Below are 14,701 nucleotides of genomic sequence, written 5' to 3'. Positions count from 1 at the left end.
AAAAAATCAAGCAAAAAATAGCAAACTGACACTGGACACTAGGTTAATAGGTTAGTTCCAAAAGTGATATAAAATTGTTAGTATATATATATAAAACATCCAAGGTTGATACATTAATAGCATGGAATAATAAAAATATAGATACGCTGAAGACGTATCAGGGCCCACCACCCACCCCACTCCCCATCTTTCTTCTCCTTTTCTCTCTTTCTCCCCGTGCACGCCACCGGGCACGCCGATGCGGGCTTGGCGCCAAGGCGGAGGAGCTCGAGGGACGGGCGAGGCAGCGGAGGGAGTCTGCGCCAATGACCTTGCCACCGCGGTCGGTGTCGCTCGAGAGAACGATGCGGTCGGTCCCATGGATCTTGTAGTAGGAGAGCACGTCGTCGCTGAGCGCGAACCATCGTGGCCTTAACCCCGTCAGGCGGCAAGGAGGGGCCGCCGTCGCCGTCGACGCTGACACCCGCCAGGTGCGCCCGCCGCTCGCTGGCTGCCGAGTTGTTGCTGCAGTGGGCGGGGACCGCTACCGCGGAGGGCTCGCCACCGCTGCAGAGGCGGAGGAGACTGACACAGGGGGCACGGAGGAGACCGGCGCTGGCCGACGGGGAGGAGGTCGGGGCTGGCCAGCGGGGAGGAGGCCGGGTACGATGCTGGCCAGCGGGGAGGAGGCCGGGTACGGGGCGAGCTGAGCGGAGCGGCGAGCTGCGTGGCGGCACAGAGCGAGCTGTGGGCAGGCGCTGCGAGTGCGCGGGGCGGGTGACGGGGACACGGCATGACGTGGGCGGGAGCTGCGGGGCGGGACGGCGACGCGGAGGCGAGCTCGCGGGTGCGGGGACGGGGCGAGCTACGCGGCGAGGCGGTGCGGGAGCTCGCCCACCATATGTTTGACTGAATGCCGACGTGAACATGCACAAAATGCGTCTACCTCCCACCGAGCGCACTGACCGATGCAAACGGAAAAACGGACACGAACGGGCGGACGGACGATGCAAACGGACAAAAAAAGCTGATAAAATCGTTGTCCATTTCGGTCAGGCCGTTGGGGTTGCTCTTAGCAAACTTGTGTGTTGGAAGTCGGAACCGACCCAGCCAAAGGGCCACCACTGTCACACAGCGGACCATTCGCATCCACAGCCGACAGCCACTCTTCCAGAAGCCCCAAATCCACAAACCCCTCACCGGCGCCGCTGTCGGCCATGGCCGAGCACCTGCAGGCACCGTTCAACAACGTCAACCCAGTGATGGCGGCCGACCCGCACGAGAGGGAGCGATGCGCAAAGCTGATGCTAGCGTACATCTACCACAACCTCCCCGACTACCCCCTCTACAACGGCGCGCGGCTCACCGCCCTCCCCGCCGCCCGCATCAGCCGCCTCCCCCGCGAGATCCTGCGCGACATCGTCGCCCGCCTCCCCGTCAAGGACGCCGCGCGCACCGCCGTGCTCTCCTCCCGCTGGCGCGCGCTCTGACGTTCCACGCCCCTCGTCCTCGTCGACATCCACCTCCTCCCCAAAGCCCAGGCCTTCCGCCCAACGCCGGCCAACTCGCCGGCTGTCATCGCCGCCGTCTCCCGCATCCTCGAAGCGCACCCGGGCCCCTTCAGCTGCGTCCACCTTATCTGCAGCCAGATGGACGGGTACCGCGCCCAGCTCGCGCGCTGGCTCCAGCTCCTCGCCGCCAAGGGCGTCCAGGACCTCCTCCTCGTGAACCGCCCGTGGCCGCTCGAGGTGCCCCTCCCCGCCACGCTCTTCACCATCACCACCCTCACCCGCCTCTACGTCGGCGTCTGGAAGTTGCCGGGCACGGCCGCCCTGCGTGGCGCCTCCTTTCCCCGCCTCCGGGAGCTCGGCCTCTATTTCGTCGAAATGGAGCACGGCGTCGTCGACTCCCTCGTCGCCAGGAGCCCCGTCCTGGAGATCCTCAACATCGTGGGATGCATGAAGGGTGGGTTGCGTCTACGTCTCGTCAGCCAGAGCCTGCGGTGCCTGCAAATCTGCGGCTTTGTTTTGGAGGACATCGCCGTGGTGAAGACTCCATGCCTCGAGCGGTTCATCCTGTCATCGCCTTGCAAACCCGCTGGTGGCTTGTGCACCAGGCTCAGGATTGTCGATGCCCCCAAGCTGCAGGCGTTTGGATATTTAGAGCCAGGACAGATCCTAGAGGTCCAAGGCACTGTCATCATGGTACATCTCCCTTCTCCATTTCTTCAGTCAGCAAATATAATTATGTGATGACTCAATTGTGTGATGTTCTGCTCGAATTCGGCGAATTTCAGCCCGGAATAAAGGCGAGCGAAAGTGCCTTGCTCACAAGCGTGAAGATTCTTAGTTTGAATGTGTGTTTCGGGGTTCGCAATGACGTTAAGATGGTGCCCACCTTCCTCAAATGCTTTCCCAACGCCGAGAGACTGCATATTATGGTATTTGTCACCAATCCATATTCTGCTTACATTTGCATGGATTTCTCGCCTGTTGTTGCTGGTTGTGATAGGCTGGTAGCTCTTTATATGTGGTTGCAGAGATACTGCATATTATGATTGATTGCATATTTCAAGTCAGTCATCATGATAGCTCTTTATTTGATCTTTTTCCTTTTGTTTCATATTTATGTGAGCACTTATAGGTTAAATTCCATGCCTTGCTATTTGTTCTCAGCCACCATCTACATGCGTAGACTATACTATACAGATAAAATTATTAAGCATTTCATGCTGATCAGTTGTTGATACTTGGTAAGTGTTTTTTTTTTTGTGGCACAATCATTATTATTTTGATACCTTGATTTTTGGTGCTTTGCTTCTTTACGTATGTCCAACTTTTCTTGTTCTAGTGTTTCTCGCTGTGTTCATACGAGTTACTGTAACAGATGGAATACTTATTTCAGACTTTTGAAAGTTATACATAGTAAACTAGCACATCAAAGTAGACAGTTTCCTGAGGCTTTCCAGTATTAGTACTACCATGATCGCTATATTGATGCTACTACACTAGTTTAACCATATCAGGATCTTGGGAATTTTTCTCCTAGTAATTTATTATAGAAAGAGGCTATTGTAGCTCACATCCAGAAATTCGTATTGAAGATCAAATCTGATAAAATGTTGTTAAGACTAAAGTCATCCACTGCGGTGTCGGTGTACAGAAGTAGGGGCTCTACTTTGCACCCCTTTACCTGTGCATGGGCAGTCAGAGCCGCCCCTGCGGCCACACTTAGCAGGGCAGAGGAGGGAAGCTGAAGCCACGGGACGATCGAAGCGACGCCAAGACAGAAACGCAAAGAGCGAGAGGGCGAGGTGGCTCCCCCGGCAAGACCCTTGCCGGGGCGGCCTCCGCAGCCCCGGCAAGAGTCTTGCCGGGGCAACCTGCCCAACACCAACAAAGCGCGCCACCCTTGAGCCCGAGTTTTCCATCACCATCAACCACATTGGAACCAAGGCTCGGGAGGCGCCTCCATGGTGGCATGCAGATCTTTGTGAAGATCATTAACACACAATATGAGATGAGGACCAGAAGACGAGACCTCCGGCAACATCCTTGCCGGGGACGACCGCAGTGGCAAGACCCTTGCCGGGCCCCCCGGCAAGACCCTTGCCGAGGACATCAGCGAGGCCGCGGCCAAGCCCGCACGCGTCAAGACCCCACCGCCGTTCCCATGCAGTTGCCAGCCCAGCCAGCTAGGCGGGCACCTGCGTGGCGACGTGCGGTCCCGAGGCCAACTCAGCAAGCACCTGCGTGGTGGCATGCAGATCTTCGTGAAGACGCTGCCACGGCGCCACCTCAGCAGCCTGCCAGCCTACATGGCGCTGCCCGCCTCGCTGGCCTGGACGCGCGTCGAAGCAGGGCGAGGCGGCGATAAAGCAGGGGGACACCTCAGAGGCGCATTTAATGCGTCTTGTCCCGTAATGACAAGGGATAAACATAGCTACTGTACCCTTTACACCTCCTGTGTGCCACTGTGGCGCCTCCTTCAACTATAAAAGGAGGCCCGAGGCGTACTGGAGGGGGATTCGGCTCTTTGGGCAAGTCACGCTCAATAGCTAGTTCAAGAACACTGATATACACACCAAAGCAGGACTAGGGTATTACGCGACCTCCGCGGCCCGAACCTGGGTAAACGACCTTTGTGCTGGCTCCTGGACCCGCTCTTCTCGCAACCCCGCGCCCGCCGACCACAGTAGGGATCCTGTTGATCCCATAGGTGTCATTCCCACCGACATGCGGACTGAAGTTTGCAGCCTCACAAATATCTTAATTTGTTGTCCATGTTTTTTCTTTTCTTTGCACTACTAGGCTATTTAGTAATTAGTACATTCTGCTACTTTCATCCGTTGAAGTATAGAGTTGTCATTGAGGGTCCTAGTTGTCACATGTCATACAAATCTGATCCAACATTTAGTTATGGACCATTATAATTTGCAGTATTTAGTGTTGAGCAGCTAGCTCTACATGTGGTGTACATGCTGAGTCTTAGCTAATGGAAACGACAGTCAACAGAAGTCTACTCAACACTGACCATGTTTCTAAGGATACCCCCTCTTGAAAGTTGTTTCCTGAACAACAATATTAATAATACAATTGCCTTTTCAAACCTTCTCTTTCCGGTTCCAGACAGCTAATGAAAACTACGTACGTACCAATTTATCTCAGCTTATTCTTGCCTTGCTTACAATGTTAGTAATTTCCTCTACACGCCAGAAGGTTTTTTCCCATCTTGCAGCAGATTTTGTTGCTTGTGGTGTTCTCACTTATTTGCATGCTAAGTAATTTATCCGTGAATAACAGAATAAGATGATGATAATATCATCAATATGATAGGCATACTTGACCAGTATGGCTAAAAAAAGCCCATCATTGTTATTTATTCTCATCCATCAGGTGTTTTCTACGAACATAGACTAGATTTGTTAAGACAATTTTTACCAAAGTTTTGTTGTGACACAGTTTATAATGCTATTATTTTGATTTATATTGTTCTGCTTCTTCATGTTCTGCTATTTCTGGATTTTCTTGTTCTAGTTTTTTTTCATTGTGTTCATACTTCATACAGTTTGCAGTATTTGTCTTCGATTAAGTAATAAATAGGGAAAGTTCTTGTTGTACCCCCATACCAGTGTATTAACTGGTATTCATGGCTCACATTTGGAAGTTTGTGTTGAAGAATACTTCTGGTAAACCTTCAGCTGTTTAAGACCTCCACAGTAAACTGAAATCTGATGCCCCACTTTTTAATTTGTTATAGATGAGAGAGGCTGCATATGTAGTGACAACACCGACACAGTATTTTTTTTTTGTTCCAGTAGGCTGATTTGTGCTAGTTTAGTGCATGGCAGTATTGATTTTTCATTTCTTCAACAACATAGTTAATTTGAGGTTTGGTTCATTCACCATGTCAGCCTAGCTTTGTCAGATGCTTTCCCAGCTGTTGACTGATTTAATCTATTTTTTGCAGAGCGCAAAATGTGGTCAGCCCACTGGTAACCGCCTCACCGTCAAGTTCTGGGAGGAGTCTGATCCCAAACAAAACCTCCTCTCGCGCATCAACATGCTGACTTTCCGGGAGTTCAAAGGGGACCGAGGTGAGGTTGGCTTCCTAGAGTTCGTCTTTCAGAGTGCACGGGCGCTGGACAAGGTAGCTATTTTCATGGCCAATCCAAGCTTCACGCGGTTCTCGACGGACGAGGCGCTTGTCAAGGCGCAATACAGCGCTAGAAACCTGGCGAGTAAATATTGTGAAAAGTGCATCATCTGGAGTAGCCGTCCTGAAGGAGGCGATGCTTGGAGCCTCAGAGTCGGGGCAGATTTCTCCTTCGAGGACCCGTTCACGGTGATGCCGGCGAGGAAGGAGGACAGCTGATCTTACAGTTTCTGTGGAGAAGTGGACTCACTTTTTTATGCAAACTATGAAGTGTAGTGGTATTTGTTGCTCGCTGTGCTGCACTTGTGATGGTCTTCCAAATTTGCAGCTTGGTGCCTGGTAAGCAGACTACACTGTATTTTGGAATCCTTTGAGCTTACAGGTTGTGTGGCTGTGTGCTTCAGGCCACTGTTGCTGATGTTGAGTGAGGCTGTTAGCTAAAGCCTCAGTATACATCAAGAAAGGATCTCTAGTTCTCTGCATCTTTGCATTGGGTAGCTACTCCAAAATTCGTGTCAGTGTGAGATACACGACACACTGATGAGGCTCATGAAGTTATTTTTCTTGCCTGGTGTATTACATAGCTGTCCGTTTCTATGCAGCACAGCAAAAATGGTACTTTGAGATTTTGACTGCATGCATTCTTGACACTGACGTGTTGCCGAGAATCATGTCCTGATAATCTAACGCATTTTTCAGCACTATAAAACTGCATTTTCCCCTACTTGAGTACTACCTTTCAGTTGAATTTTCTCCAATCCATTCATTTCAAACTTTGTGAAACACATCAATCACAACATAACAAGAATCAGTTTAGTCCACTTGCTTAAGAATCTTCAATTCCATGATCCATGTGTACAGTAAAAAACGTAAAGTAATGCCTCTACATACACTTGTACAATAAAAAAGAAATCAGCAATTTTGCACAGAAACAAAATATATGTATACATTCTTCAAAACGTAGGGAAATCAGCTAAAGTTGAAAATTACACGTTTCAGAAAGAGATGAAAGATAAAAGAAGAACGCAACTAGCAAAACCCGAGAATGCGCTCAACATGGTGTGCTACAGATTTTGCAAGGCTGTCCGCTGCTTCCACGGTAGATGCCTCTGCGTATACTCTTACCACATCCTCAGTTCCAGATGGCCGCACAAAGCATCGCCCGTGAGAGTAATTAACTGCAATAAAATACATAAGTTTTAGTACATTTTCATTCACCAATGTTCAGATTTTAAATGTAACAAAAATGTCACACAATTAAGATATTACTCACCGACTTCCTTATCTATCAATTCTTGCAAGCCAGATGGTTGGCAAACTTTTCGTTCTGCATCGGTTGTAACAATAGAAGTTCGATCTTTCACTTTAACCTGAACAACAGTCACATTATTATGGAAACAAAATAGTCATAAGAAGCTTGACCAAGAAGTTAAAGAAATAGTGAATTAGTACAAAAGTAACAACTTACCTTAAGTTGTTTACTTGGTAGATCAGTGTATAGGTCACACCAATTCTGAAATGACCATCTCTTATGCTGTAAAACAGCCTCCACCAAAAGCATTCCACTTATAGCATCACCCACTGCTTGATTAATTAATTGACTTGTTGCTACCAATCTCAACGCAGCTTGGTGCTGTGGAGAACCTGAGGAAAGAGTTATGGCGAAGGGCATTTAGATCAATACAGGAAAACCAGCAAAAGAGCTAAAAAGAAAAGAGCTTTTGCACAAGCCATGAATAGCTCACCTGCAGCTTCAGAAAGCCTAGCAGTCAAAGACTCAAGCCGTGAGACAAACTCATCATTGAATAGCACTGTCCCGTGTCCATTGGCCTCAAAGTAGACACCAATATCATATTCTAGAGCTTTCTTGTGGAGATATTTCACTCCTGTTGAAGTGAAGACAACTTCAAGACCAATATTTTTAAGAAATTCTGTTGATGCCCCATTGGCATAAGCAGTTTGAACTACACCAAACCTTGTAGGCAATAATCCTTTATTGTCTTTTCCATTGATGATATCCAACTGTTCTCTGATAAAGAGGACAAATAGTGATAATATCTTATCGCCATCGACAAGATCAACACTAGTCTTGCTAAGCGATGTAACATGAAAATAAACAAGTCTATCTGCATCACCATCGAAACTTGCACACCTGAGTGTTATATCAGAATGTCCACATAAGTATCTATCAATGTGAACAAAACGCAGCAAATCTAAACAGTAACCAATACTCACCTGACACCAACATCATTAGGGCCAAATCCAAGAGGAAGAACCTTCTCCTTTTGAACAAAGTCAGCACCACATCTCTCATTAAGTATTCCATCTCCTTCTTTTCCTGAATTTCTCACAAGAATGTTTAATCTGGCAAGATTTGGCTTTATTTGTTCCAATTTCAACCCACCAATACCATTTGCGCCATCCACAATTAGTTTCTCATTTAGTTCATCGATGCCTTTATCATCAGGGGTTAATTCCAACAAATGCCTGTTGTGCCAATCAATGCAATTGTTCAGCAAATAATGCAGTGTTCTCCGTGACTGATTACACGTGCAGGAATGACAAACGACCTGAATGACTCAGTGATTTGTGTAAAATAATCTGCTTCAGAGGCTTTCAAGCCTCTGTTTTTGTTCCGAACCATCCAGTGTAGCTGCGGAGTTGTCAGGATCCCCATGTCAAGTGCAACTGAACCTACTATTGCGCTTATACCCTTCACAAAAGTGTTTCAGATAAGTAATCAGATCAACTCAGCCAACAGATAAGTCAGTACTATACTAAAACATAACAGAGGGTGTTAATGCCGTACTTTGGTTGCAACGTCAAGGAGGTACTCTCCAGTGGGCCTCGTGTCTCTTGCCAGCAGCACTTGTGCCGAGTGACCTCCACCAAGTGTAATCCCCTCATCCTTTGCAAACTGAATCACCAGCTGCATATGAACAAAGACCAAGGCAAACTGAGAACGAACTAGAAGGTTGGTAGGAACTACGAGTAATTTATAAGTAACAAAGTGAACATCTTAGGCATCCCACTAGTCCAATGCAATGGTAAAACCGAGGCATCCTATCCTGGTTTGGCTTTCGAACACCATCAGTACAGTGCTACAGTTAGCATCACTATACTTTCTTTTATCCAACAACTAACTGAGGCATTAGCAAACAAACCTAAGAGAAACAAACAGCAAATATGTACCGAGCAGGAAGAACCGGTATAGAATTTAGCTGAATTGATCTTTTCGACTACCTGCAGGAGGGTGTTGGGGGTGGGGGCATTGGCGAGGGCGTCGGAGAAGGGCTCCCAGGCCTGCGACATCATGCCGCCGTCGGCGTCCACGATCTTGACGCCGTTGTCGCCGACGGGGTTGTGCGACGCCGTGATGACCAGCCCGACGGCGGCGCCGCCCAGCTTCACGGAGCGCAGCGCTGCCACGATTCCGGCGCGGCACACCGCGGGGGCCATGGTGCTCCCGTCGGCACGGAATCCCGCCGTCCCGTAGGAGAAGGTCGCGCCGTCGGGCACGGGGAAGAGGGACGCCGCGGCGAGCAGGGCCGCGCGCTGCTCGTCTCCTGGGTCGGCCATGGCAGCAGGCGCGGATCTGGATGGTGCTGGGAAGCTGGGGCGCGATGGGGGGAGCGAGCCTGGCTGGCTGGGTTGGACTGGAGCCTGGTATGATCAGAATCGAAGTTGACTCGGAAGAGGTGATGCGGATGTTTTTTTTTTACAGTACAGACACAAGCGCTCGTATACTCATCCCTATGAACGCACACACGCACACCCTACCCCTATAAGCACCTTCGAGAGACTGAACTGGCATATCATCTTGAGATTTACGAAGTCACCATAGACGCCTCGTCGTCGACGGGAACGTCTCCTCCCACTGAAAGCGCATCGGCGAAAATCCTGAAATAAATCCAGGAATAATGCAAGCACCAGGATTTGAACCCTCGTGGATTGGGGATACCACTGTCCACCTAACCATCTCAACCACAGGTTGGTTCGCGAGGTGATGTGAATGTTGATCAGTTGTGGTTCACTTCAGATCGTTGGGCGAAGGGATCACCCAGACCAGGGATCCTATGACGAAAGTGTTTGTATGCTCCGATCTAACAGTAAAATCGAAAGAAAATGAAAAAAAACAAAAAAAAAACTGATTTTTTTTGTGTGTGTAACCTTTGACTAATGTTTTCTATGCTTGAAAATTTTCGTCATGGAATGACATTCGTTGATAGCTTTTTTGGAGTCGGTTTTTTGGCCACGACTTTCAGAAATTTTCATTCATGATAATTCTTTTGCAGGCACATAGAACATCAGTCAAGCGTTATCAAGAAAAAAAATCAGAATTTTTTAAATTTGTTTATAAATTTTTTCCATTTTACTGTTGCACCAGGCGCATTTGAGCTTGCGTGCAAATATTCCACGTCCATCCTACGCGTGCTTCTAAGAGCATTTCCAATAAATGATATAACGCTAATAGATGCAAAAAGAATCGAATTTTACATCACAAAGATACTAAAACCATGAAATTTGTTCCACCTGTGTGAAATCTGTCGTTGTTGGGGAACATAGTAATTTCAAAAAATTTCCTACGCACACGCAAGATCATGGTGATGACATAGCAACGAGAGGGGGGAGTGTTCGTCCATGTACCCTCGTAGACCGTAAGCGGAAGCGTTATGACAACGCGGTTGATGTAGTCGTACGTCTTCACGATCCGACCGATCCAAGCACCAAACGTACGGCACCTCCGAGTTCAGCACACGTTCAGCTCGATGACGATCCCCGGGCTCCGATCCAGCAAAGCTTCGGGGATGAGTTCCGTCAGCACGACGGCGTGGTGACGATGATGATGTTCTACCGGCGCAGGGCTTCGCCTAAACTCCGCAACGATATGACCGAGGTGGAATATGGTGGAGGGGGGCACCGCACACGGCTAAGGAACGATCCGTAGATCAACTTGTGTGTCTATGGGGTGCCCCCCTGCCCCCATATATAAAGGAGGGAGGGGGGAGGCCGGCCGGCCCCTTGGGCGCGCCAAGGGAGGAGGATCCGGTAACCCCCCCGGCACTCCGGTTTTCTCCGAAATCACCTGGAACACTTCCGGTTTGCGAATATAGTCGTCCAATATATCAATCTTTATGTCTCGATCATTTCGAGACTCCTCGTCATGTCCGTGATCACATCCGGAACTCCGAACAAACTTCGGTGCATCAAAACTTATAAACTCATAATAAAACTGTCATCGAAACGTTAAGCGTGCGGACCCTACGGGTTCGAGAACTATGTAGACATGACCTAGAACCATTCTCGGTCAATAACCAATAGCGGGACCTGGATGCCCATATTGGTTCCTACATATTCTACGAAGATCTTTATCGGTCAAACCGCATAACAACATATGTTGTTCCCTTTGTCATTGGTATGTTACTTGCCCGAGATTTGATCGTCGGTATCCAATACCTAGTTCAATCTCGTTACCGGCAAGTCTCTTTACCCGTTCTGTAACACATCATCTTATAACTAACTCATTAGTTACAATGCTTGCAAGGCTTAGGTGATGAGTATTACCGAGAGGGCCCAGAGATACCTCTCCGACAATCGGAGTGACAAAACCTAATCTCGAATTATGCCAACCCAACATGTACCTTCAGAAACACCTGTAGAGCACCTTTATAATCACCCAGTTACGTTGTGACGTTTGGTAACACACAAAGTGTTCTTCCGGTAAACGGGAGTTGCACAATCTCATAGTTGCAGGAACTTTGTATAAGTCATGAAGAAAGCAATAGCAATATACTAAACGATCAAGTGCTAGGCTAATGGAATGGGTCATGCCAATCACATCATTATCGTAATGATGTGATTCCATTAATCAAATGACAACACATGTCTATGGTTAGGAAACATAACCATCTTTGATTAATGAGCTAGTCAAGTAGAGGCATACTAGTGAATTTATATTTGTCTATGTATTCACACATGTATCATGTTTTCGGTTAATACAATTCTAGCATGAATAATAAACATTTATCATGATATGAGGAAATAAATAATAACTTTATTATTGCCTCTAGGGCATATTTCCTTCAGTCTCCCACTTGCACTAGAGTCAATAATCTAGATTACATAGTAATGATTCTAACACCCATGGAGTCTTTGTGCTGATTGTGTTTTGCTCGTGAGAGAGGCTTAATCAATGGGTCTGCAACATTCAGATCCGTATGTATCTTGCAAATCTCTATGTCTCCCACTTGGACTTGGTCCCGAATGGAATTGAAGCGCCTTTTGATGTGCTTGGTCCTCTTGTGAAATCTGGATTTCTTTGCCAAGGCAATTGCACCAGTATTGTCACAGAAGATCTTCATTGGTCCCGATGCACTAGGTATGACACCTAGATCGGAAATGAACTCCTTCATCCAGACTCCTTCATTTGCTGCTTCCGAAGCAGCTATGTACTCCGCTTCACATGTAGATCCTGCTACGATGTTTTGTTTAGAACTGCATCAACTTACAGCTTCACCGTTTAATAAAAACACGTATCCAGTTTGCGATTTAGAATCGTCCGGATCAGTGTCAAAGCTTGCATCGACGTAACCGTTTACGACTAGCTCATTGTCACCTCCATACACGAGAAACATATCCTTAGTCCTTTTCAGGTATTTCAGGATGTTCTTGACCGCTGTCCAGTGATCCACTCCTGGATTACTTTGGTACCTTCCTGCCAAGCTTATTGCTAAGCATACGTCAGGTCTGGTACACAGCATTGCATACATGATAGAGCCTATGGCTGAAGCATAGGGAACATTTTTCATTTTCTCTCTATCTTCTGTTGTGGTCGGGCATTGAGTTTGACTCAACTTCACACCTTGTAGCACAGGCAAGAATCCTTTCTTTGCCTGATCCATTTTAAACTTTTTCAAAATTTTGTCAAGGTATGTGCTTTGTGAAAGTCCTATTAAGTGTCTCAATCTATCTCTATAGATCTTGATGCCCAATATGTAAGCAGCTTCACCGAGGTCTTTCATTGAAAAACTTTTATTCAAGTATCCTTTTATGCTATCCAAAAATTCTATATCATTTCCAATTAATAATATATCATCTACATATAAAATTAGAAATGCTACAGAGCTCCCACTCACTTTCTTGTAAATACAGATTTCTCCAAAAGTCTGTATAAAACCATATGCTTTGATCACACTATCAAAGCGTTTATTCCAACTCCGAGATGCTTGCACCAGTCCATAAATGGAACGCTGGAGCTTGCACACTTTGTCAGCACCTTTTGGATTAACAAAACCTTCCGGTTGCATCATATACAACTCTTCTTCTAGAAATCCATTCAAGAATGCAGTCTTGACATCCATTTGCCAAATTTCATAATCATGAAATGCAGCAATTGCCAACATGATTCGGACGGACTTAAGCATCGCTACGGGTGAGAAAGTCTCATCGTAGTCAACCCCTTGAACTTGTCGAAAACCTTTTGCAACAAGTCGAGCTTTATAGACAGTTATATTACCATCAGCGTCAGTCTTCTTCTTAAAGATCCATTTATTCTCAATGGCTTGCCGATCATCGCACAAGTCAACCAAAGTCCATACTTTGTTTTCATACATGGATCCCATCTCAGATTTCATGGCTTCTAGCCATTTTGCGGAATCCGGGCTCATCATCGCTTCCTCATAGTTCGTAGGTTCATCATGGTCAAGTAACATGACTTCCAGAATAGGATTACCGTACCACTCTGGTGCGGATATTACTCTGATAGACCTACGAGGTTCAGTAGAAACTTGATCTGAAGTTTCATGATCATTATCATTAGCTTCCTCACTAATTGGTGTAGTTGTCACATGAACCGGTTCTCGTGATGAACTACTTTCCAATAAGGGAGTAGATACAGTTATCTCATCAAGTTCTACTTTCCTCCCACTCACTTCTTTCGAGAGAAACTCCTTCTCTAGAAAGGATCCATTCTTAGCAACGAATGTCTTGCCTTCGGATCTGTGATAGAAGGTGTACCCAATAGTCTCTTTTGGGTATCCTATGAAGACACATTTCTCCGATTTAGGTTCGAGCTTATCTGGTTGAAGTTTCTTCACATAAGCATCGCAGCCCCAAACTTTAAGGAACGACAATTTTGGTTTCTTGCCAAACCACAGTTCATAAGGCGTCGTCTCAACGGATTTTGATGGTGCCCTATTTAACGTGAATGCGACCGTCTCTAAAGCATAACCCCAAAATGATAGCGGTAAATCAGTAAGAGACATCATAGATCGCACCATATCAAGTAAAGTACGATTACTACGTTCGGACACACCATTTCGTTGTGGTGTTCCAGGTGACGTGAGTTGCGAAACTATTCCACATTGTTTCAAGTGTAGGCCAAACTCATAACTCAAATACTCTCCTCCACGATCAGATCGTAGAAAATTTATTTTCTTGTTACGATGATTTTCCACTTCACTCTGAAATTCTTTGAACTTTTCAAATGTTTCAGACTTGTGTTTCATCAAGTAGATATACCCATATCTTCTCAAATCATCTGTGAAGGTGAGAAAATAACGATACCCGCCGCGAGCCTCAACATTCATTGGACCACAAACATCAGTATGTATGATTTCCAACAAATCAGTTGCTCGCTCCATAGTTCCGGAGAACGGCGTTTTAGTCATCTTGCCCATAAGGCACGGTTAGCAAGTACCAAGTGATTCATAATCAAGTGATTCCAAAAGTCCATCAGTATGGAGTTTCTTCATGCGCTTTACACCGATATGACCCAAACGGCAGTGCCACAAATAAGTTGCACTATCATTATTAAATCTTCATCTTTTGGTTTCAACACTATGAATATGTGTATCACTACTATCGAGATTTAATAAAAATAGACCACTCTTCAAGGGTGCATGACCATAAAAGATATTACTCATATAAATAGAACAACCATTATTCTCTGATTTAAATGAATATCCGTCTCGCATCAAACAAGATCCAGATATAATGTTCATGCTCAACGCTGGCACCAAATAACAATTATTCAGGTCTAAAACTAATCCCGAAGGTAGATGTAGAG

The 14,701-nt window shown here is 46.5% G+C and overlaps 1 protein-coding gene and 1 pseudogene across 1 annotated transcript; one reads left to right on the top strand and one right to left on the bottom strand.

Moving 5' to 3' along the window:
* The first annotated feature begins 1,104 nt into the window (after positions 1–1,104).
* On the top strand, positions 1,105–6,213 carry LOC119335340 (annotated as a pseudogene).
* A 212-nt stretch (positions 6,214–6,425) lies between these two features.
* On the bottom strand, positions 6,426–9,306 carry LOC119338150 (phosphoacetylglucosamine mutase-like). The gene is made up of 8 exons (XM_037610445.1): positions 8,878–9,306; positions 8,444–8,563; positions 8,205–8,347; positions 7,870–8,121; positions 7,380–7,786; positions 7,103–7,278; positions 6,908–7,004; positions 6,426–6,812 (listed from the first exon to the last, which is right to left on the bottom strand). The coding sequence occupies exons 1-8, from the start codon at positions 9,211–9,213 to the stop codon at positions 6,664–6,666; spliced, it is 1,680 nt and encodes a 559-aa protein (XP_037466342.1). The 5' UTR covers positions 9,214–9,306; the 3' UTR covers positions 6,426–6,663.
* Positions 9,307–14,701: the final 5,395 nt, after the last annotated feature.

This window comes from Triticum dicoccoides, chromosome 7B (assembly GCF_002162155.2).
Source record: "Triticum dicoccoides isolate Atlit2015 ecotype Zavitan chromosome 7B, WEW_v2.0, whole genome shotgun sequence".
Classification (NCBI taxonomy): Eukaryota; Viridiplantae; Streptophyta; class Magnoliopsida; order Poales; family Poaceae; genus Triticum; species Triticum dicoccoides.
This window is presented reverse-complemented; position numbering and strand designations above follow the sequence as displayed.